This window comes from Ctenopharyngodon idella, chromosome 17 (assembly GCF_019924925.1).
Source record: "Ctenopharyngodon idella isolate HZGC_01 chromosome 17, HZGC01, whole genome shotgun sequence".
In the NCBI taxonomy this organism is placed as follows: Eukaryota; Metazoa; Chordata; class Actinopteri; order Cypriniformes; family Xenocyprididae; genus Ctenopharyngodon; species Ctenopharyngodon idella.
In genome coordinates this window covers 28075432-28101039 of record NC_067236.1, presented here as the reverse complement: position 1 = coordinate 28101039, position 25608 = coordinate 28075432, and the positions used below count along the sequence as shown (strand labels likewise).

Here is a 25608-nt window from a genome sequence, read left to right as displayed (position 1 = left end):
TTTATTAGTGTAAACAAGCTAATTCAGAAAATGCTAATTTGATAACATGTTAACAATAGCATGGTATAGCACTTGCTGAGTCAGTACAGCAATATAAAGCATTTAACATACATGCTCTCAAACCAAGCCACATTCACCACTTGTCACCATGATGGTAACTCTCCAAAACCCACATTAACAAACTCTTCTAAATTAGCAAAAAAACATTATGTAACACTTAATTTTAGCACTTACTCTCCTTTTCGCATGCCATGGGCAAAGCATGCTGGGAAATAGAAATTCCAGCCCAGTTTCAGTTAAACTTAAGTTAGTCTAAATTAAAAGAAATAAGTTCATAAAACTCAGAACAATGAAACAGTTCGGTTTACTTAAAATATATCAGTTCTGTGAACTTGAAAGAAAAAGAAAGTGCTAAATACTCATAAAAGTTAATTTGACTGAACTAATTTGTTTAATTTAAGTTTTTCAATTAATTATTTTGAGCGTTAGGGTTTACAGTGTGTGCAATGGGTCAAAATTAAATATAAAAATGTATAAAATACAAAAGCACATTAATATTACTCTTAAAACAAGCGGTTTGTCTTGGTAGGTTAATTATATTAGATAATTTATTAAACATCTTATAGGTCTCACAGGAAAACAACTATGGATTTATGACTGTAACAGTTCTTGCTTAATCGTGGAATTAATCTTCTTGCTTGAGTTTCAAGTGTCATGAGTAGCAATAGCATTTCACACCATCAGTAAAAGAGGAAGAAGTCTTAGTCTCACAAAGTCTCATGACACTGAACCGCAGCATTGTGCTTTTTCAAAAGCATGACTCAGTGTGATTTGGACATCTTATGATAAAAATACATTTGAGGAACCGAGACAAATGTCTGCATGTGGGTCACAGAAAGGGCTTAAATATCAGTCCTCTGAGAACACTGCTGTCTGCTCCTTTTTTTTTTTTTTTTGTCCTTTTTCTGTGACTGGCAGAAAGTAGCTGCTGTGTTTTTGTGTGTTTGTGTTTGCGCACATGCTTATAGAAGTCATGAGTTCACATTTTATACCAAACAAAACATGTCTGTCTTAGTTCAGAATACAGGCCTGTCCTTATTTGTCATCTCTCTTACTTTGTTTTATTTTTTCACTTTTTTTTGTTTTTGGTTGACTTATTTTCACTTAAATAAAGAAATAATAATAGAAATCATTAAAAAATAATCTTCTACATTTGAACACTCAGTAAAAAGTACAAAAGCTTTCACTGAGGTGCACTGAAAAAATGGCTTTTTGGTTTTACTCAATTTTTTAAGTGGTTCCACTAATTTAATTTATCTTAATTTTAAACATATATTTTTAGTTAACTAAAAAAAAACACGCTGATTTAAGTTTCAGTTCAAATTTATTGAGAAGATTTCAATATATTCATGTCTGTGATTTTGAGTAAATGGAAAAGACCAGTTTGTATTTGACATTCAGTTAAGTTGTACAAATATAAGACTTTCTGCAACCAGCACAACACAAGTAGAAAGATACTTGTCACTGCTCTGGCATTAGCAAAGCTGTTGCTCATTGGAAGTAGCATCTTTGTATATGCAGCCATCCACAACCTAACCATAAGCTATACAATTCAGCACAACGGTAACCATAAAAACTTCAACATAACAGAAACATAACTGAACATTAACAGGTCTTGCCCTTCACTCAAAAACACATAAAATAACACTTAATTTCAACATTTACTCTCCTGATCCAGCCATATGCAAAGCATGCTGGGAACTAAAAATCCTCTGCCCAGTTTCAGTTAATGCAACAAAAATAATTCATGTAATCCCTACACAAATGGGTTAAGTAAACTTCAATACTAAATATATTTAAGTGGATTGAACACAATGAAATTAAAGGGTTAGTTCAACCAAAAATGAAAATGATGTCATTTATTACTCACCCTCATGCCGTTCCACACCCGTAAGACCTTAATCTTCGGAACACAAATTAAGATATTTTTGTTGAAATCCGATGGCTCAGTGAGGCCTGCATAGCCAGCAATGACATTTCCTCTCTCAAGATCCATTAATGTACTAAAAACATATTTAAATCAGTTCATGTGAGTACAGTGGTTCAATATTAATATTATAAAGCGACGAGAATATTTTTGGTGCAACAAAAAAAACAAAATAACGACTTATATAGTGATGGCCGATTTCAAAACACTGCTTCAGGAAGCTTCGGAGCGTTATGAATCAGCGTGTTGAATCATGATTTGGATCGCGTGTCAAACTGCCAAACTGCTGAAATCACGTGACTTTGGCGCTCTGAACCGCTGATTCGACACGCTGATTACAAAAATTTTCTCATCGCTTTATGATATTAATATTGAACCACTGTACTCACATGAACTGATTTAAATATGGTTTTAGTACATTAATGGATCTTGAGAGAGGAAACGTCATTGCTGGATATGCAGGCCTTAATTTGTGTTCCGAAGATTAACGAAGGTCTTACGGGTGTGGAACGGCATGAGGGTGAGTAATAAATGACATTATTTTCATTTTTGGGTAAACTAACCCTTTAAGTTAGGACAAAATGTATAACAATTGTGTTGCTTTTGCTCATTTTAATTAAGTAATTTGAAAAACCGGCAAAAATCCTTTTTCCAGTGGTACTAATATGCACCATTGAAGTACTAAAATGTATGCTTTAGGTGCAAATATGTACTTTGTATGTACTTATATGCACCATCAAAGGGTAAATAAGTTACCAAGGTGTACCTTTCGAAAGAGTACTGCCCCAGAAACAGCTTTTGTACCTTTTTTTTCTGAGAGTGAATACTGGCCCTATACATGTCTAGTTACCAGAATATCAGAGACTTTCAGGGCTCTTTTGACTTGGACCAGTAAGCAACTAACTGGCAAACCATCCAGCATAATCTTAGCAACCGCATAGCAACACACTAACAACCATTTACATCACCCTAGCAGCTGCATAGCAATACTCGCGCATTATGGTTATGACGTTTACATTGGACTTTTTTTCAGAGAATGCAAACAAAACAAATTATTTTCTTTTTTCATATCTGACTTGTACCTTTCTCCACCTTTTTGACAAAAAATTGCAATATCTAATCTTCACAGGCAGTGCCTGCATTGAATGTGGAGCGTGCTGACCTTGTTTTTGCATGTAAGACTGTGCTTTGGGGTGGAGAGCTAAGAGCAGATAGAAAGGAGCTTTTAATGCTGCCTTTTTCTCTGTGAAAGCACAAGGCTCGGGGCAACATGGGTCCCTCGAGCTTACCCCTCTCTCTCGTGAGTTGACAAAACGCGAGGTGCAGTTTGTGTGTTTATTTTTGGGAGTCTCTCTTCTGTTTAACTCAGAATCACACTGTGCCATGTCCCAGTGGAGTCTGCGGTGCGTCTGCTGACATGGAGACACATGAGGATGACACACATCAACATGCACAATTCATAGTGTCGACTACTGCACCTTTTTATCTCCGCTGATTTCCTTGTTAAATGAGCCATATTTTGCACTTTGAGCATTTGATTTTTTTTTTTTTTTTCTTTGAAGGTCAGTAAAAATGTTAAAGGTATATTTCACGCATGGTACATTAAAGGTACATTAGCGCATGTCTGCATAGTATGTTTAATTTTGATAGAGTAAGAAAATATTGTTTAATTTTGCCCCTTTAAATTTTACTTCCCCTTAACAGGAGCAAAGTGACATTTGTGAATTTTAATTCAGGTAATGATTGAGTTCATGATGACCTTTCAAGTGACTTCATTATTTCTCCATAAAACCTTCAAATTCATTCTAAGCCACTGCAGATGCCCATTGCCCTTGTGCATATACTAACAAGACAGCATCTGTTCTCGATTTGCACATGTGCCACTGATGGCTGTCAAAGGCTGTTGGACGGGTGTCGCAGTCCAGTGAATAGAGGCTTCCGCAATCTCCTGGTGTGTTCAGCTGTTTTCTGTCCGAGTTCTCTTGATAGTCCCTTAAATCAATATTTTTGCTGTAACTCTTCCAGGTTTGCCGTAATACTTCTGCGATTATATAGAGATCACTTGGCACTTGACCTTCTCATTGTTGTCTACAATCTTCGTTGCATGTCATCAGTCATAACTAACTAAAGAAGAGTCAGGACTAGGATATGTGCGATCAGGAATGTAGACATGACGTGTGAGTTTTCACTGTTGTTTCTTAAATGAAGGAACCTAGTAAATTCCTATTATCCCTTGCCTTATTGGAAATTTTCTCACTGTGTCCAGTCCAAGTTCATTCCATGCATACTTATGTTTTGTCACAAATATTTAAGTTTTATGACCAAATTAGAAGCATTTTTTCTTAAAATGTTTTGTGAAAGTACCATAGATTGTAAATCACAAAAGTGCGCAGGACACCATCTTGAGTTTAGTCTTTGTAAAATAAGATGTTGAAAAGTTTAAAGTCACCATGAAGTCAAAACTTTCATTTTGCAGTGAGATCTCTCTTCTCTGATGACATGTTTTTTGGGACAACCTGTCACTTACATGAGATCACAGCAATAGCAAACCACAACCATCCAATCAATTCCCCATGGACAAAATCAAGTCCCGTCCTACATATTTTCTTATTCGAGTTCACTGTTTCACTTGGATATACAACCCGAATTCCGGAAAAGTTAAAAAGTTCATAAAATGAAAACTAAAAGACTTTCAAATCACATGAGCCAATATTTTATTCACAATAGAACATAGATAACATAACAAATGTTTAAACAGAAAAAATTTACAATTTTATGCACAAAATAAGCTCATTTCAAATTTGGTGCCTGCTACAGGTCTCAAAAAAGTTGGAAAGGGGGCATGTTTACCATGGTGTAGCATCTCCTCTTCTTTTCAAAACTGTGTGAAGACGTATGGGCATCGAGGTTATGAGTTTCTGGAGTTTTGGTGTTGGAATTTGTTCCCATTCTTGCCTGATAAAGGTTTCCAGCTGCTGAAGAGCTTGTGATCGTCTTTCGTTTATTGATGCGCCAAATGTTCTCTATAGGTGAAAGGCAGGTCAATTCAGCACCCGGACTCTTCTACGACGAAGCCATGCTTTTGTAATAGCTGCATTTGCATTGTCCTGCTGAAATACACAAGGCCTTCCTTGAAATAGACGTCATCTGGAAAATATATATATATATACCTTTCAGCATTCATAGTGCCTTCCAAAACATGCAAGTTGCCCAACTGTATGCACTTATGCACCCCCATACCATCAGAGATGCTGGCTTTTGAACTGAACGCTGATAACACACTGGAAGGCCTCCCTCCTCTTTAGCCCAGAGGACACGGCGTCCGTGATTTCCAACAATGTCAAATTTGGACTCGTCTGATCATAGAACACTTTTCCACTTTGAAACAGTCCATTTTAAATGAGCCTTGGCCCACAGGACATGACGGCGCTTCTGGACCATGTTCACATATGGCTTCCTTTTTGCATGATAGAGCTTTAGTTGGCATCTGCAGATGGCACAGCGGATTGTGTTTACCGACAGTGGTTTTTGGAAGTATTCCTGGGCCCATTTAGTAATGTCATTGACACAATCATGCCAATGAGTGATGCACTGTCGTCTGAGGGCCCGAAGACCACGGGCATCCAATAAAGGTCTTCGGCCTTGTATTTTGATGTCTTTTGATAATGTTATGCCCTGTAGATGATGAGATTTGCAAAGCCTTTGCAATTTGATGTTGAGGAACGTTTTCCACAATCTTTTTCCACACTCTTTCACAGATTGGAGAGCCTTTGCCCATCTTTACTTCTGAGAGCCTCTCTAAAACATCCCTTTTATAGCTAATCATGTTACAGACCTGATATCAATTAACTTAATTAGTTGCTAGATGTTCTCCCAGCTGAATCTTTTCAAAATTTCTTGCTTTTTCAGCCATTTGTTGCCCCCGTCCCAACTTTTTTGAGACCTGTAGCAGGCATCAAATTTGAAATGAGCTCATTTAGTGGATAAAAGTGTAAAATTTCTCCGTTTAAACATTTGTTATGTTATCTATGTTCTATTGTGAATAAAATATTGGCTCATGTGATTTGAAAGTCTTTAGTTTTCATTTTATTCAAATTTTAAAAAAACGTCCCAACTTTTCCGGAATTCAGGTTGTACGTCACAATAGGGAATAAAAGACTATTGCAACTTCCTTTTCATGCTGACTTTATAGTGCTGCTAGTCATAATTTCCCATTAGTCTACTAGTCGACTACATAGGGTATCATGGTTGTTTTTTGATAGTGTCATGAATTGTCATAACAGGGAAAAAACAGTAGGGCTATATTTTGTAGAATGATGTGCATATTACATTTTATGGATCTTTCTCATCTAATTTGAAATCTAACTTTCATGTGATACCCAGACCCAGTAACCTTTTGAATGAGCAGTTGCAGAAAGCTACAGATGACATCAGTTCCTGTTCCTTTTCTTGTTTCAGCTGCTGAATGCTACTGTGGTTTATAATGTACAGAATTTAATATGACAAAGCTTAAAAACAGCCTAGTGTCATTACTTTGAAGTATGCGGTCATGCATGTGTTCATACACTACCGGTCAAAAGTTTGGGGTCAGTAATTTTTTTAATGTTTTTGAATGAAGCCTCTTGCTCAACAAGGCAGCATTTATTTGATCAAAAGCAAAACAGTAATATTGTGAAATATTATTGCATTGTAAAATAACTGTTTTCTATTTTAATATATTTGTAAATGTCATTTATTCCTGTGATGGCAAAGCTGAATTTTCAGCAGCCATTTTTCCAGTCTTCAGTGTCACATGATCCTTCAGAAAATAGTTTTGCTGCTTATATTTTTGTGGAAACTGGGAAAAAAAAAAAAAAAAAAAATCAGGATTCTTAGATGAATAGAAAGTTTGAAAGAACAGGCAGCCATTGAAATAGAAATAATTTATAACATTATAAATGTGTTTACTGTAACTTTTGATCAATTTAATGTGTCTTTGCTGAATAAAAGTATTCATTTTTAACTTACTGACCCCTATCTTTTCAATGGTATTGTACATCACCTGCTAATATATGTAATGAACTACATGAAGGCCAAGTCAGAATGAAATCAGTCCTTGAACGCTTATCAATGACGGTTATGCAAGCCAGTGTAGTTGTGCTTGTTTTGGGTTGACATTTGGGTTAAAGTTGCAAAGACCTCAGGTAAAACCAATAACTATCAGTGGTTATTGAGCTCTGTGAGTGTTTGCTTAAACCGGAGATGTTTTTGTTTAAATAAACTCATGAGATACAGCCTTGTGGTCACCCTTATCTCTGCTTTAGCACAAGCTAGTCATCACTTGGCCCGTGTGCAGGCGTGAAGTAGATTGCAGAAGTTTCTTGGTTAAAGCAACTTTTTTTCTGTACTGATAATTCCTCTCCTCAAACAACCACAGATCTAAGATAGAGTTTGTCCTGGTCATGTTTGTAAGTAATAAAATCTTACTATGTCCTCTTCCACAGGTGATTTTCAAAGCCAAAGCGAAATACTCCCCGGAACTCAACAAGTACAAGTAAGAGACTTTCTTTCTTAGCTGTGAGTGCTGTGAATGAATTAAGCGGTTGCTTAGAGAGAAAGCACCAGTGTGAACAATATGCTCTTTCTTTACATTTTTTAAGTGCTTTAAACTTTTGTCACCCCTGAAGTCTTGCACAACTTTCACTCAGGGTTTTTTGTTTCTTGCAGTATAGAGTGCTGCACTGATGCCGTATTTTTGTAGGCCAACACGTAAGTTAGCATCATCTGGTTCCCTCGACAAAAACCCAATAGGATTTTTCCATTCCAAACTTTTGGATTATTGCAGATTATTGCAGAAATAATCTCTGTGATTAACATAAGTTTATGATTCTTACACATTTTATTCATCATGATAATCTTCACAAATTAACTTCATTTAGAAGCCTAACACTTTTTTCATTTTTAAAGCCTAAAACCCATTCAAAATAATCCATTGACTTCAGGATGATGGAACCAGACTTGCTAAAATGCTAACTCATTTCCGGGTTTTGGCCTACAAAAATACGTCATACCTGCAGCACTCTATTGGCGAACTGTAGATATGAAACTTTTCTATCTACACACTTCATTAAATTAAAGAGATAGTTCAAAAGAAAATGATTTCATTTACTCTTTTGTGGAACACAGATTTTTTTTTTTTAGCAGAATGTTCATATTGATCTTTTCCATACAATGAAGAAATACTGAGCCTGTCAAGCTTCAAATACCAAAGCACCATGAAAGTTATAGCTCATTTTTTTCATGTTCAAATATGGTGCATCAAGACATGTTGCAATGTTTGAAATCACTTACACTTCCATTCAAATCTAAAATAACTACAATCCTAAATCATATTTTCTATTTGTAATATATTTTTAAATATAATTTATTTCTGTGCTGGAAAAAATGAATTTTCAGCATCATTATTCCAGTCTTCAGTGTCACATGATCCTTCAAAAATCATTCAAATATGATTTTCATTCTTATTATTATCAATGTTGAAAACAGTTGCTTAATATTTTTATAGAAAACCATGGCATGTTTTTTCAGTATTCTTTGATGAATAGAAAGTTTAAAAAACAGCATTTATTTGTAATAGAAATCTTTTGTAACATTATAAATGTCAGTAACACTTTAAGGTTTTATTCATTACGCTGTCAGAAAAAAGGTACGGTGCTTGTCACAGGGGCAGTACCCTAAAGTACAAAGGTAAAAAGGTACTAATATGCACTTTTATAGTACTAACATGTACCTTTAAGGTACTAATATGCACCATTTAGGGGTGAGTAAGGTACAAAGATGTACCTTTTCACTTTTGTACCTTAGGGTACTGCCCCAGTGACAAGCACCGTACCTTTTTTTTCTGACAATGTAATATTAGTTATGAATAAAACACTAGTTAACATGAATTAACAGAGAACAATACTTCTACAGCATTTATTAATCTGAATTAAAGTTAATCTCAACATTTACAAATAGGACATTAAGATAAAAATTTTTATCTGGTAACATTAGTTAATGCACTGTGAACTAACATGAACTAATATTAACAACATTAACATTAACAAAGGTTAGTAATTAATGTAAAAAATATATTATCATTCTTAGGTAATGCATTAACTGATGTTAACAAATGAGACCTTATTGTGAATATCTTTAATATCACTTTTGACCAACTTCAGCAAATAGGTTAAAGGGATATTTCACCCAAAAGTTAAAATTCTGTCATCATTTACTCACGCACAAGTTGTTTCAAACCTATATGAATTTCTTTCTTCTGCTGAACACAAAAGATGATATTTTGAAGAATGTCAGTAACCAAACAGTTGATGGACCCCATTGACTTCCATAGTATTTTTTCCCTTACTATGCTGAACTTTTGTGTTCAGCAGAAGAAAGAAATTCATATAGGTTTGAAGCAACTTGAGCGTGAGTAAATGATGACAGAATTTTAATTTTTGGGTGAAATATCCCATTAATAGTAAAGTGCTTCTTTTGTTATTTGCACTTATTCTAATCATATGGTTTCAGAAGTTTTGGAATAAAGCAAAAAATTATGAACTATGTCTTATGAACTACTTTTTTATGGTACTTTTATGTAGCCCCACTACTCACTACAGCCTCACTACTCGTTTACTCATCTGCTTTTATGTTCCACACAAGAACAGAAATCACACTGCTTTGGAAATACTTAAGAGTGAGAATTTATTTTTGGGAGAAATTAAAGGATTTAGAAGCCTTTTTTTTCTTTGGTGTAAATATCAAAAACTTTTTGATAGTTTGAGACTGCTTAAAACAGACTTTTAAACAAAATTTTTCATTTAGAGCATTAATCTGTACAAATGGGGCTTTGATCAGGTGATCAGAGTCTGATGCTGAGTGAAATGCTCAAATCCTCCCGGCCTTCCCATCTAGTCCCGTCTCTGAGGCAGGATGAGTGGGAGGAGGGCATGTGGTGGAGAGGATTGACACATGGCCCAGACAGAGCTAAGCAATGGCTTGACTGTGCTCATCAGTTCAATGTCTTTGAGCTTTTACCTTATTCAATTTAATCAGTATGCTGTATTTTTGAGTGAAGCAAAAATATTGAGCATGAAGAATTATAGGATGGAGCTTGATTTTATTCCACAGAAGAGGGTGAATTTAATTATTACTAATATTAATAATAATCTTAATATTATTTTTTTTCATGTAACCAATAAAAGATTAAAGAAATGTATTGCATTATTAGATTACCAAAAAATGAAAAAAAAACTGATGCACTGATGAATCGTGTCCAAAACCAGTGGGGATGTTTAGTCGGCATAAAATGAAATAATTTAAATCTAATAATAAAATTTAGATATTTAGGTTGTTCATATATACTGTAACTCATGCATGTTTAGTTATTTTTTCTTTCTTTCTTTCTCTAAGCCTGGGACACAACAAGCCGACTGCTTACCATTTTGAATGTCAGTTATGTTGACAACTTCATTTTAAGCGGCTCATGTTGTTATGAAAATATTTGCGTTTTGGAATGCTCAGATAGGATCAGTTTTGGCGGTAATGCATTACATGTAACTTGAGTTATGTAATTAAATTACTTTTTTTTTTTTTTTTCAAATAACTAGTAATGCATTACTTTTAAATTTACAACAAAATGAGTTACTGTTTCAAATAAGTAACGGAAGTTACTTAGTTTTCCCATGTATTGACTGACACCTCTCCTGTCCCCATGTTGAGAGAAATCATAAGTGCAGAGGCATTGTGTGTGAACATGATGGTTATTGTAGTTCTAGACTAAATGTGAGCATTTACTCATCTCACTTGCACAAAAACAGAGTATTCAGAAAAGTATTCCTCAAAATGAATGAAAATAGTGAAATGCAATCTCAGAATATTGTACAAACCTGCAATTAGGGCTGGGTAAAAAAATATCGATTTCTCGATTTTAATCGATTCTCATTTTTACGAACCGATATCGGTTCTTAAATCCCATTGGTTCGAGTCTCAGGTCCGGCAGGGATTGTCGGTGAGGGGAGTGAATGTCCAGCGCTCTCTCCACCCTCAATACCACGACTGAGGTGAGACCCTTGAGCAAGGCACCGTACCCCCAACTGCTGCCCGCTCGCCGCAGCATTGGCTGCCCACTGCTCCGTGTGTGTGTTCACGGTGTGTGTGTGTGTGTGTTCACTGCTGTGTGTGTGCACTTGGATGGGTTAAATGCAGAGCACAAATTCAGAGTATGGTTCACCATACTTGGCCACATGTCACTTCACTTTCACGCTTTGGCGCCTCAGTTAAAGAGAAGCGGCAGCACGGAGCGCATGTTGTGAACATCCTCTCCGCTTTAATACCAGTTACAGCATGAAATAAACATGACTAAACATCTGAAGGTATGTTAAAATATACAGTACAACTTACCGAAATCCGTATCATGTCTCGTGTAATAGCTCAATCAGTGTTTCAACCTCGGAAAGACGTCAATAAAATAGTTTTTAAACAATGTCACGTAACGTCACATTTACCTCAGAAAAACCATATGTGACCATAAACTGATTAGTCAGCTAGAAAAGTGAACTCTAGAAAGCAGCATTCTGATAAATATAGCTATGCACCGTTACATATTCATTGTAACGTGTTTAAGTGTTTATTATATAAATAAGTTAATTTTAACCTTCAATATTATAGTATAGTACCAACTGACTCCCATGTGTAGTTTACAGCATTAGTTGAGAGATTTTTTTCCTCTAGAAAATTTGCCATGTACTGTAACTGATATACTACATCCAAAATAATCCATATCGAATAGAATCGAAATTGTAATGGAATCGAATCACAAGCATGTGAATAGAAATCAGATCGAATCGTGAAAATTGTGTCAATACCCAGCCCTACCTGCAATAATTAAACAAATTAAATTAAACAAATATACTTTATGTATTTAATCTCACTTTATTAACCAGTGTCTTTGCTGCTGACCTTCAGTGATCCAATTCAACCATACTAATATACAAAAATGACTTTAGATAAACGTCACATTTATGTTCAGCCTGAGGCTTATTTATTTCACTTTTGTTGTGATAGGGCCTTTACATTTGCCAAAAATAGAACTTTTTTTTGTTGTTATTAAAAAACAAACAAGCAAGCCCAGCCCAGGTGAGAAAAAGTAACACAAAAGTAATGTAATGCATTGCTTTCCATTAAAGGAATGCAATTAGTTACTTTTTAGGGAGTAACACAATATTGTAATGCATTACTTTTAAAAGTAACTTTCCCCAACAGTGGGTTGGATAACATAACATTAGACCAGCATTTTGTCTGTGCTGTCTTGACTTACTTGCTCTCTTTAATTACTTTCGCTTTAATTCTCGTGCACTGACTTGCTCGCTAAACTGAACATCCAATCAGAGTTCCCACTCTCACCCACGGCCCTGACACTGATTCAACATGCTGACAAACTGCCGTCGACATGAGCCCGATCAGTGCCGACGTGTGGAACGCACCGCAATAACTGGCCCGACAGACGTCCGACTGTCAGCTTGGTGTGTCCTAGGCTTAAAACAATTTTTCTCTTCACTCTCAATAGGGTGCCCCTGCGTCTAGGATTTCTGCTGGCCGGTGTTTTTTTCCTGGTGGTGAACGTGACGTGTGCCATGCTGGTTCAGGGTGATGCGGCTGAGAGCCAGGTGAAGGATGCCGTTCTGGCACGAGTGCTGGTTAACGACAGCCTCTTCGTTCTCTGTGCGATCTCACTCGCCATATGCATCTTCAAGATTGCTAAAATGTCTTCTGCCAATGTCTACCTGGAGTCAAAGGTAAGTGAACAGGGATGCTGTTGGATTTAGGGATTTATATTATGCATATTTTTGGATATTCATACTCGCTTCCTACTTCATACTTAATATGTTGTTAGTATGTACTTCTACTTAGAAGTATGTGATTGGGATTCAGAACAACAGTGCAGTGTTTTTAGTATGACAGTGCAATAACAGCTAATTGCTTTGAACAGTGCTGAAGAAGTAATTACTGTTCTGTCTAAATTTGGTAATCTTTGTGATTGTGATCAAGGGGACATCAGTATGCCAGGCCACAGCCATTGGGGCAGCAGTTATCCTCCTCTACACTTCCAGAGCCTGTTATAACCTGGTTGTGGTGGCTCTTTCTCCTGAAGATCGGCCCAGCCCTTTCAATTACGGCTGGTACAATGTATCTGACCAGGTAGATTCAACATAACTCTATATATTGTTATTGTTAATTTCAAGGGTCAGAAAGAGGGTGAAAAATACCACTCAATTATGACTGTTAAAGGGTTAGTTCACCCAAAAATGAAAGTTCTGTCATTAATTACTCACCCTCATGTCGTTCCACACCCGTAAGACCTTCGTTCATCTTCAGAACACAAATTAAGATGCTTTTGATGAAATCCGAGAGCTTTCTGACCCCTCCATAGACAGCAATTTAATTACCACATTCAGGGCCCAGAAAGGTAGTAAAGACTTCATTAAAACAGTCCATGTGACTACAGTGTTAATGTTATGAAGTGACGAGAATACATTTTGTGCACAAAAACAAAACAAAAATAATGACTTTATTCAACAATTTCTTCTCTTCCCTGTCAGTCTTCTATGCTGTTTACGTTGCACACACAGTGCAGCATTTCTGCGTTTTACGTCAGAAAGCCGACTCATTATTGGCCGACACTGTTCACGTGAGCAGCACGACTAATTTGTGTGATGCTGACACAGGAGCCAGCCAATACTGAGCCGGCATTTGGACGTAAGCACGAAAGCGCTGCACTGTCTATACAACATAAACAGCGTAGAAGACTGACAGGGAAGAGAAGAAATTGTTGAATAAAGTCATTATGTTTGTTTTGTTTTTGTGCACAAAAACTATTCTCGTCGCTTCATAACATTAAGGTTGAACCACTGTAGTCACTATTTTAACAATGTCTTTACTACCTTTCTGGGCCTTGAAAGTGGTAATTAAATTGCTTTCTATGGAGGAGTCAGAGAGCTCTCAGATTTTATCAAAAATATCTTAATTTGTGTTCTGAAGATGAACGAAGGTCTTACATGTTTGGAACGACATGAGGGTGAGTAATTAATGACAGAAATTTCATTTTTGGGTGAACTAACCCTTTAAAGCTACACTATGAAAGATTTCTGGGTTTAAAAAATCATGAAATTCCATTATTTAGCAAGTACATAAAAAATATGTGGGGTCTGTAAAGCGAAAGAGCCTGTGCCAAAATAAGATCTAAACCACAATGGGAGATATAATACATACTTGCTCTGATGAGATTTTGTTTCTGTATAAATTGCTTTTCTCACAGTTTTCTGTGGGTCTTGACAGTATGATAGAATCTCTCTATTATGGTGATTACGATAACAATGCCGATTCCTCACAATATCAGATTGATACAAAGAACAGCTGTGAAATAACTACTCTGCAAGCGACATGAAATGTTATGTTATATAATGGAAATATAAACACAGATGGTGATACAGAGGCCAAAGTTCCATAGTGTATCTCGAATGAAATAAAGAAGAAAAACAATGTATGACATGAACCCTTTAACAGTTCTACACTAAAGAATGCTGTAAAATGTTGACAACAATACAAAAATTGTATCTCTACACTTATACACTGCTGTTCAAAAGTTTGGGGGCATTATTTATTTATTTTTTTTAGGAAATTATTACTTCTATTCAGTTAGGATGCATTAAATTGATCAAAAGTGAGAGTAAAGACATTTAAAATGTTACAAAAGATTTCTATTTCAAATAAATGCTTCTTTTTAACTTTGCAATCATCAAAGAATCCTAAAAAAAAAAAAAAGTATTACGTTTTCACAAAAATACTAAGCAGCACAACCATTTACAACATTGATAATAAATGTTTCTTGAGCAGCCTATCAGAATGATTTCTGAAGGATCATGTGACACTGAAGACTGGAGTCATGATGCTGAAAATTCAGCTTTGCCATCACAGGAATAAAATACATTTTAAAAAGGCTAGAAAAGATTTATTTAAAATTGTAATAATATTTCACATTCTTACTGTTTTACTGTATTATTGATCAAATAAATCCAGCCTGCAGGTGAGAATAAAAAAAATTCTTTCAAACACATTAAACAAACCTTACCGACCCTAAACTTTTAAACGGTAGTATATGTAAGAAGCATAACACTGATAAACCCTCATTGAACTTTCACTGTCCCAGATAAACAAGTCTCAGAGGGGTCACTGCTGCTAGTGTGGCACAGCTGTTTGAGTTAATAATCAATGTTGTTTTCACCTTAATGTGAGATTTATGAAGTTATTATGCATTTATGTCTGTCATAATTGCTAATTTTTATGTGCCCTGATTTAGTACTGTATCCTTCAAGAGTTGTCATTCTGTTGTGCATTTGGTAGATTTGAAGTATTTTGGAGTATAATACATGCTGTGTAATGAATTAGAGATTTTTTTTTTTTTGCAAATGCATTTTTGTACCTCATGTTGTTTTATAAAAAGAGATGTTGACTTCATTCATTCAAAATAAAGTAATTCAACATGGATTATGCTTCTTTGCGCAATGCCCCATCCGTTTGAGGGGATTTAGACGGATATGGGCTCTGTGGGGGAAAGGTCTTTGTTTTGCTATAAATAACCCAGGCAAGGCTACTGTGCAGAAAGCATGGCTGCCTGGTGGTGACCTAGTTTGGGTTCACCTCTGAGACGGGCCGTCAGGAAGCCGAGGTTCCCCTGATCGGCCTGCCCCCTTCTCTGACTCAGCTGCTTATGTTTGGGTGGCTGTCTAGTTACTTATTCTTCATGAAGCCACTTTGTCTGTCCCATGCAAAGCTGTTGTCAGGATTTGTTAACTCTGGGATTGTATACATCCTTCTTTGTCCTGTGTTGTCTTTTTGCAGATATTTGTGTCCATGATGTTTGTGCTTTTGTTTGTTGTAGACCACTAGCTGTGCCGAATTGTTGTCATTTTTAATGGTAGTGTAGTAGGTGTACTTTTTATAGGTACTCTCTTCTAGGTCGGCATGATTTTGGGGAAAAACGGATTGCGATTTTTCTGATAAAGATTGCAATTTAAAATGCTGTACTTGTTTGTAGGGCTGCACAATTTGGCTGAAAAATTGTGATTATAATTATATATCTTTATGATTATAAAATAATTATTATTTTGGTAACACTTTACAATAAGGTTCATTAGTTAACATTAGTTAACTACATTAGTTAACATGAACTAATAATGAACTGCACTTCTACAGCATTTATTAATCTTTGTTAATGTTAATTTCAACATTTACTAATACGTTATTCAAATCTTGTTAACATTAGTTAATGCACTCTGAACTAACATGAACAAACAATGAACAACTGTATTTTCATTAACTAACGTTAACGAAGATTAATAAATACTGTAACAAATGTATTGCTCATGGTTAGTTCATGTTAGTTAATACATTAACTAATGTTTAACTAATGAACCTTATTGTATTATGATTGTTAGTATTACTAAATAAAAATAATAAACAAAATCATTATATTTCACTGTAAAATAAAGCTCAGGATTTAAGAAAAATATAATAATAATAATTTATTTTAAAGAATAAATATAAAATTACAACATTAATATTTATGGCTGTCTTAATTTCTTCGTTATCGCACAGTAAACCATTGAGCTTTTATTTTGACGCAAAACCACCAGAAGCCCTTAAAGCTTCTTTTTTGTTGACAACAGCCGGTATATATAAGTAAGTGCTTGTCATTACGAGTTTAGTTGATGCATGTTGCACTCCCAAATGCACATTACAATTTTATCAGTTCAGATTCATAACAGATAACATTATGTTTTTGTATAAAAACATAGTAGAAGTCAGAAACATAATAGCACATACAGTCAAACCAAAAATTCACACATTTTTGATAAATTTTTACTAGTGGGTGCAGGACACTATAGTTCATTTATGTAAGTGAGGATAGCAAAATAAACTGACATATTATACCCAAAAATTCTTCATACAGTGGACTACCAGTAAAATTGATAAAAATTTGGAACCAAAAATTCTTCAGACACTTTGACCTGACCATGTTTTGCTTAAGTGTTATCTGACATAATTAAGATCATTTTTTCTGACACAGTTTAACTCTGAGATCTTGTCATATTTTATTGCCATTTTTTTTAAACTATAGTGAATAAACTGTATTAATGAATGAAATGTTCAAGGTGTCTGAATAAATTTTGGTTTGACTGTATATTTACAGTTTTCATTTTAATTTTAGTTTTAGCAATTTAGATTTTTGTCATTTTTATTAGTTTTTTTTTATTTTTATTTTAACCATTATAAGCTATTCGGGATCTTTTTGACCCCAAATGACGTTTGCTGAAATAAAATAAAAAATAGTTTCCTTCATCTAAATAGCATGAGACTTAATGTTGTGGTTGACATTTGCTAGCTCTACAAACAAAAAAATTAATTGGAATGATATCTGGTTGTATGTTATTGTGGAAAAAAAAAAAAAAGAAAGAAAAAGAAAAGAGTCCCTATCAGGATGTTCGGGCTCTCCCGAGACCCCACGGTAATAAAAAAATAAAAATAAATAAAAAAAATAAATAAATCAGCCTCAACACAGAACACATACACAGCAGTGAAGTGGCAACCCTATAGCACATCCACAACGTGGAACGCTCCACCCCCTAAAAATCACCCATAGACATCAATAGGAGACTATAAAAACTGCTTTTTGTTACATAATTTGTCAAAAAAAATCAGTTACAATGTATAAAACACATAAAATAAAGGGGTAATACTACAACACATTCCTGATGGAGTAAACACACACAACCTATTTTAAAAATGTATTTTCATTTATTTATATCAATTTAAAAAAAATACCTTAAATCCCCCCAACACTGCACAAATGTAAAATAAAAGCGAGTGATATTACATTTTTATTACACAAAAAAAATACAATGTTACAATATCACATTTTATTGTCTGAGTGTATCCTGAATGTACATTCAAATTGAATAGCGCATAAGTTTCTACGCCAACATTTTAATTTTCATTTAAGTTTTTCATCTAATGTTTATATTTTATTTTATTTCTTTTTTTCAATGTAGGAAAACTTTTTAGCTAACAATAATAACACTAGTCTCTACTCTAAGGTCTTTTGGCCTTTACAGTGTATCGATACATCAATATGGTCAGAAGTGGAAAGTTCTCAGTGTTAAATTTGTCTTGCATTGTGTTTGTGTCTTCAGGCGGATGCAGAGAAGATCAATGGGGAAGCCTATGTGGTCTTTGGGATCATCCTGTTCTTCTGGGAGTTGCTGCCCACCAGTCTGGTGGTGTTGTTCTTCAGAGTGCAGCGGCCCAATCAGAACCTGGTGAAAGTCTAATCCTGTCTCACTTCTCTAAATCCGTCTGTCAATATCACAGCTGGACACTTACTCAATGACGAGAGCCTGCGATTGGCTTTTTAAGCCCCAATGGAGAGCTGTTTTCCTGTCAGATAGAATTAATTACTCATACGTCTGCCCCACTGAAAACAACATCCCATGCTGCTGTGTCGGGCTAATCATATGGTTTTATTTATATTTTGTATACATTGTTTCCACAGACACCGGGCGGCATGATCAACAGTCACAGCTTTAGTTCCAGGGCGTATTTTTTTGACAACCCACGGCGCTATGATAGTGACGACGATCTGTCTAGAAACACAACTTCCCGAGGAGAGAGATGCAGGTGTGTTTAGTCAAATTTTATCTTTTCAAAGATAGGAGTGTCTTAGTTACTTATAGTTAAGAGTTATGAACTTATTAAAGGAATAGTTAATCCAAAAATTATGGTACAGGAGCCATCTGCCCCTGAAATGAAACATTTAGTAACCAAATTACTTTTATTCTTTAGACGGTTTACAGAATTATCAGAAGTGCTTCAGTGCATTGAAAGTGTCTTGTGACAAGTGGTCAGTAAGTAATAGATTAATGTAAGTCTTACAAACCCAAAGCATTTTTGAATCAGACATACACTACCAAGTTTAGGGTTGGTTTTTGAATATTTTTTTAAAATAAATCTATGCTCACCAAGGCTGCATTTATTTGATCAAAAATACAATAAAACAGTTATATTGTGAAATATTATTATAATTTAAAATACTGTTTTGTATTTTAAAATGTAATTTATTCCTGTGATAAGTTATCACAGTTAAAAAAGTTTGCTGCTTAATATTATTGTGAAAACCATAATGCATTTTTTTTTCACAATTCTTCGATGAATATAAAGAACAGCATTTATTTGAAATAGAAATGTTTGTAACAACATAACTTTACTGTTACTTTTGATCTATTTAATGCACCCTTGCTAAATAAAAGTACTAATTTCTAAAAATTAATACTAACAAATCTTACTGACCCCAAACTTTTGAACACTAGAGTAACTGAAAATGACTGTAAGAGAGTCACTTTTAAATTCAGTAATAGACCCTTTTCACAGACTGTGCGCTTTTTAAAAAAAAAATTTATGTATATTTATTAAATTACCTTTTAGTAATTTAATAAATATACATATTTTAGTAATTCATCAAATTACTAAAAACTAGTTAACGCTGCTGTGAGAGTGTTTCTAATACAGCGGCTATTGGAGTGATGGTAAAAATGACATCTTTCTCTCTTATCTGACTGCCGTTTTATTTCTCTCTATTTCCTCTTTTTGGAAAACACTATTGTTTTACCTTTGCTATTTGTGTGAATGGAAACACAAAAAATGTTGACAACTATGATGACATCTGCTTCTGAGAAATCCGGAAATGTGAAAAGGGTCTGTTGCTTGAATGACTCACCACGTCTGATTCAAACCTCTGACTCATGAGCAAGTTCAAGGCTGTTTCCTCAGTGATTCAGTGACCAGTGACCCAGTGGTAACACTTTATTTTAGTGTCCTTGTTACATGTAGTTACTACAGTAAATTGTAATAACTATAAATTATGCATAATTACCCTAAGCCAAACCCTAATCCTAACCATAACACAATTGTAAGTACATGTAATTAATTATTATTACTCAGTTCTTAAATGTATAATTACACTGAAACATGAACACCTTTAAAATAAAGTGTAACAGAACCAGTTCAAAGAGTCGTTTGTTTGTGAATGGCAATGGTCACTAGATTTTAAATTGTCACACTCGCAAATGTTTATTTTTTTTGCATTAGCGACCATTTTAGTTACAGTCTTGGGGCCCCGATGCACCTGAATGACTTTCTTTCTTTAGTTAACTGTTCCTTTAATTTACATGATTTATACATCGGTTAAATTATACAGGTGCTGGTCATATAATTAGAATATCATCAAAAAGTTGATTTATTTCACTAATTCCATTCAAAAAGTGAAACTTGTATATTATATTCATTCATTACACACAGACTGATATATTTCAAATGTTTATTTCTTTTAATTTTGATGATTATAACTGACAACTAAGGAAAATCCCAAATTCAGTATCTCAGAAAATTAGAATATTGTGAAAAGGTTCAATATTGAAGACACCTGGTGCCACACTCTAATCAGCTAATTAACTCAAAACACCTGCAAAGGCCTTTAAATGGTCTCTCAGTCTAGTTCTGTAGGCTACACAATCATGGGGAAGACTGCTGACTTGACAGTTGTCCAAAAGACGACCATTGACACCTTGCACAAGGAGGGCAAGACACAAAAGGTCATTGCAAAAGAGGCTGGCTGTTCACAGAGCTCTGTGTCCAAGCACATTAATAGAGAGGCGAAGGGAAGGAAAAGATGTGGTAGAAAAAAGTGTACAAGCAATAGGGATAACCGCACTCTGGAGAGGTTTGTGAAACAAAACCCATTCAAAAATGTGGAGGAGATTCACAAAGAGTGGACTGCAGCTGGAGTCAGTGCTTCAAGAACCACTACGCACAGACGTATGCAAGACATGGTTTCAGCTGTCGCATTCCTTGTGTCAAGCCACTCTTGAACAACAGACAGCGTCAGAAGCGTCTCGCCAGGGCTAAAGACAAAAAGGACTGGACTGCTGCTGAGTGGTCCAAAGTTATGTTCTCTGATGAAAGTAAATTTTGCATTTCCTTTGGAAATCAGGGTCCCAGAGTCTGGAGGAAGAGAGGAGAGGCACACAATCCACGTTGCTTGAGGTCCAGTGTAAAGTTTCCACAGTCAGTGATGGTTTGGGGTGCCATGTCATCTGCTGGTGTTGGTCCACTGTGTTTTCTGAGGTCCAAGGTCAACGCAGCCGTATACCAGGACGTTTTAGAGCACTTCATGCTTCCTGCTGCTGACCAACTTTATGGAGATTTCATTTTCCAACAAGACTTGGCACCTACACACAGTGCCAAAGCTACCAGTACCTGGTTTAAGGACCATGGTATCCCTGTTTTTAATTGGCCAGCAAACTCGCCTGACCTTAACCCCATAGAAAATCTATGGGGTATTGTGAAGAGGAAGATGCGATATGCCAGACCCAACAATGCAGAAGAGCTGAAGGCCACTATCAGAGCAACCTGGGCTCTTATAACACCTGAGCAGTGCCACAGACTGATCGACTCCATGCCACGCCGCATTGCTGCAGTAATTCAGGCAAAAGGAGCCCCAACTAAGTATTGAGTGCTGTACATGCTCATACTTTTCATGTTCATACTTTTCATTTGGCCAAGATTTCTAAAAATCCTTTCTTTTGTATTGGTCTTAAGTAATATTCTAATTTTCTGAGATACTGAATTTGGAATTTTCCTTAGTTGTCAGTTATAATCATCAAAATGAAAAGAAATAAACATTTGAAATATATCAGTCTGTGTGTAATGAATGAATATAATATACAAGTTTCACTTTTTGAATGAAATTAGTGAAATAAATCAACTTTTTGATGATATTCTAATTATATGACCAGCACCTGTATATCTTAAGGACCATTCACACCAACAACGATAACTGTAAAGATAACTATAACAATAACTATATTATCATCCACACCAGCAGACGATATTGTTCTGTTTATTCTGAGCACGCGCTGCAGTTCTGTCGTCTGCTGCTTTAAATGATCAAGCTCTTTAAAGAAGGATGGATTCTGATTGGCTGTCAATGTTGTTATTGTTCACCAGCTTGAAAAAATATAGTTATAGTTAAAGGCACAATATGTAATATTTTTGCAGTAAAATATCCAAAAACCACTAGGCCAGTGTTATATATTTTGTTCACTTGAGTACTTACAATATCCCAAATGTTTCCAACTATTTGTAAATCGTGAGAAAATCGCAATTTTAAGCAAGGGAGTCTCCTGTCAATGGTGTCATATCCGCGTTACTCTCAGTTTTCAATTTTGTTTTTGTAGAAACCATGGAAACACCAAAGACGGTTTAATATATTACATGTTTTATTAGACAAGGGAACAACTGTTTGGTTACATTTATAGACAGAAAACTAATTATTGTTATATAGCTCAACACGTTTAGTCTTATTGTTTAAATCTAGCTTTCTTGATTTTCCGAGAGTACCATGCTTGTACTATGCTTTTACCATGCCTCAGAGAAAAATACTATTTTGTCAAGTAGCTATATAAAACAGCATTTTCTCCATCATACAATACATTTTAAAATTAATTGCATGCATTCATCAACACAAGCCACCCAGCATTTATTAATATGATATTCTAAAATCGATCTATCTTACTGCAGTGTGCAACATGTGTCTCACAGCAGCCACCGAGCGAACGCACAGAGTAACATCATAACATAATTTTCAACACACTCAAATGTATCTAATATGATAAACAGCACTGTGTTACCTCATACGCTTGACCGGAAGAAGCGGAAGCGGTGACTGCGGCATAATAAAAGTTCCACTGCTCGCGAGGCATGTGTTGCGTTCGTCTCACTCCAGCGGCCTCGTTCAGCTCCAACATCACTCGGTCCTGCTCTGCTTCACGCTGCAGTAACATTAATAATCTCATCCATGAACATGATTTCTGCTCGAGTCCCATTCCGATTCTTTTCCACTGGCTTTGAGGTGAAGACGACATTTTCCAAGATTCTGCGCTCAAACTCAGCGTCATCAAGCTACGCCTTTGTTTTGAATAGGTGACCTCTAGCGGTGAAAAATCGACATATTGTAGCTTTAAATATAGTTATAGTTATCGTCCTTAGTGTCAACGGGTCTAAAGTCTTACGGTTCTGTTTTCCAGCAGTATCCTGTCGTCCACGCCACAGACGGGCCCAAGTTGGTACGGCTCTATCCAGAGGAATGGCAGCCTTACGGCGATCCCTCACCTGCTGAACGGCCCCCAAACATCAACCGCCCCTCTTCTGTTTGCCTACGGCAACATTCAGACCAACCAACACCACAATTACTATTCCACCCCCCAGAACTACTACTCAACCTCCCATACACACTACGCCACCCCTCAGAACTAATGCAGATCCTTCTGTGGATCGATATAGTCTGAGGTTCGGCTCAGCCAGGACATCACTGAGCAATGCTTTATGGTTGTCTTCCCCCTCAGTCAATTTATCTGCCCACATCCAAAGGGACAATTCGAAGGCGAGGGGGGGGGGGAGGCTCTATTTGGACCAAATGGACCAGATTTTCCTCTTTCTTTGATGTTCTCATTTCCGAAAATCATTCATCCCATCACCTTTCCAGGGGTTCAGAACTTTGTCGCAATTAACTCCCAAGAAACTTCAGCACATGGACTCCCCTCTGTGAGTTGGGATGTGCTTTTTGCACTTACTGTGGGTCTACATTTCATATTTGGATCAGTTGGAATAGTTGTAGGCCAGAAAGTGGTGGTGGTGGTGAGAATTTTCCTTATTTAGGGAGTATGCTTTTTATATTCCTTCGTCTTTGAGAAAGATCATGACCGCCTAGTCCATCCGAGACGAGCAAGTGAAAGAGCATTCTGGATCCGTTTGTACTAGGACCAAACGTGCACTGACATTCACATGTGACTTTCTTGATTTTCCTTTAACGTTTTTATTGTGTTGCCAAAGAGCTCGTGCTTAAATCCAGGCTTGACCCCTGAGCCTCTATGGTAGTAGATTTCCACGCTTCCCAAAGACACAATCCCTGGACCGACGACTGAGATCTAGTGTATTCAAATGTACCAAGTGTGAGTAGGAACACTAACTCTACTTACATCTATAATATGTCCTTCAATATGCTTTTGAAGGACACTGTGGGCTTGTGGGTGAATTTACCCCATGTATATCAGTAGTCGAAATCTAGTATATCATTCTCCAGGGATGCCTGAAATAGTGCCATCGTATGATTTCCCTAGATGAAAACATGTTGCACAAAATTAATGTTTGTATTGAACATGTTTCATAAGCTTTATATCATCATTCCTGTACAATTGTATTTCAGGAGCGGGATTGGTCAGCAAAATGAAGCCACCCCTTCTAATTCCCTGAAATCTAATTGTATTTTAGCAAAAAAAAAAAAAAAAAGCTTATTTTTTTATCCCCTAATTTGCTGCTCCATATGTTATGAGCTGTGTATAAAATAACAATCATTTGGCTGAAGCAATCATCACATGTGGTGTAAATATGATGAATAGGCAGCTGTATGGTTGAAACACCATATGCACCTGCTCTATTATTGGATTTATTTTTAAAATGTGTTATTTTAAATCGCGTCTTGCAGGATTTTGTGTATGCTGTATTAAAAAAGTGGATGATTTTCATTGATTTGGATATTTTAAGTTGGCCTGCTTCCTTGCTTTCTGCCAGCTGGTGTGTAGCAAAGCTTTTCACATATTAGCAAACATGATGTGTTAATTGATGGAAAAGTTGTGCGTTTAATCTAATGCTGATTTGGGTTTCATTTCCTGACAAACTACAGAAAGGATGGGGATGTGTATGAGTTGGTAGGTTTGTTTTTATTTTTTATTAATTTATAAATGTGAGTCTGGTCTGAAAAATGTTACTGTGAAATCTGTCATATCAACTCTTGAATCTCGCAAAAGAGCAAGTAAAGCCTTTATTTTTTTGTTTGAGGGCAATGAATGTAACTTGTTTACCCATGTTCATAGTTCATTAAAAATGTACACAAGCACTACCATAAAAAAATAAAGTTTTATTGCACTGTTTTAAAAACAGGTTTGGTGTGAAGTCTGGGTCATTTGGTATGAAGAGTAATACAGAAAAAAAAAAAGGCCAAGCCAAAAATGGCAAATATTTAGTGGTCTTTTAATGGTCTTAACCATTTTAATCACAAAACACTGGTCAAACTTCCCATATTCAGCCAAAAACCTCCTTCTCGCAATGGCTTTTTAAGTAGTGCATTTGCTTAAATTTCACTAATTTCCTGACCAATAATTTTTGGTTAAGACAATTTAAAGCTCAGTGTTTGGCATTGTGTGTGTGTGTGAATACACAAAATGATCTAAAATATGTATTATATTGTATATATGTATATTTTTTTTCAACTCTAGATCTAAAGTATTTCTGTATCTTCAGTGTTTTCCATTCAAGATACTAGTGTTCATTTCTCTTGATAAATGTCTAACATAATTGTGTTTTTGTTTCTTGGCTGAAGTGCAGGCCACAATTGAATTTGTAGTGGTTAGATCTCATTGAGTCTCATGGAACAT

The 25608-nt window shown here is 35.7% G+C and overlaps 1 protein-coding gene across 2 annotated transcripts in view; it reads left to right on the top strand.

Moving 5' to 3' along the window:
- gpr137c (G protein-coupled receptor 137c) overlaps positions 1-25113 on the top strand; it is a 40212-nt gene extending 15099 nt beyond the window's left edge. Inside the window, exons 2-7 of one of the 2 annotated variants that reach the window (XM_051868035.1) lie at positions 7471-7520; positions 12573-12801; positions 13055-13204; positions 18256-18381; positions 18615-18739; positions 23206-25113. In XM_051868035.1, the coding sequence (XP_051723995.1) occupies positions 7471-7520; positions 12573-12801; positions 13055-13204; positions 18256-18381; positions 18615-18739; positions 23206-23431 (906 nt within the window). In that variant the 3' untranslated portion in view covers positions 23432-25113. Of the gene's footprint in view, positions 1-7470; positions 7521-12572; positions 12802-13054; positions 13205-18255; positions 18382-18614; positions 18740-23202 lie in introns of both variants that reach the window. The other variant, XM_051868034.1, reaches the window with a different exon arrangement.
- The last annotated feature ends 495 nt before the right edge of the window (positions 25114-25608 follow it).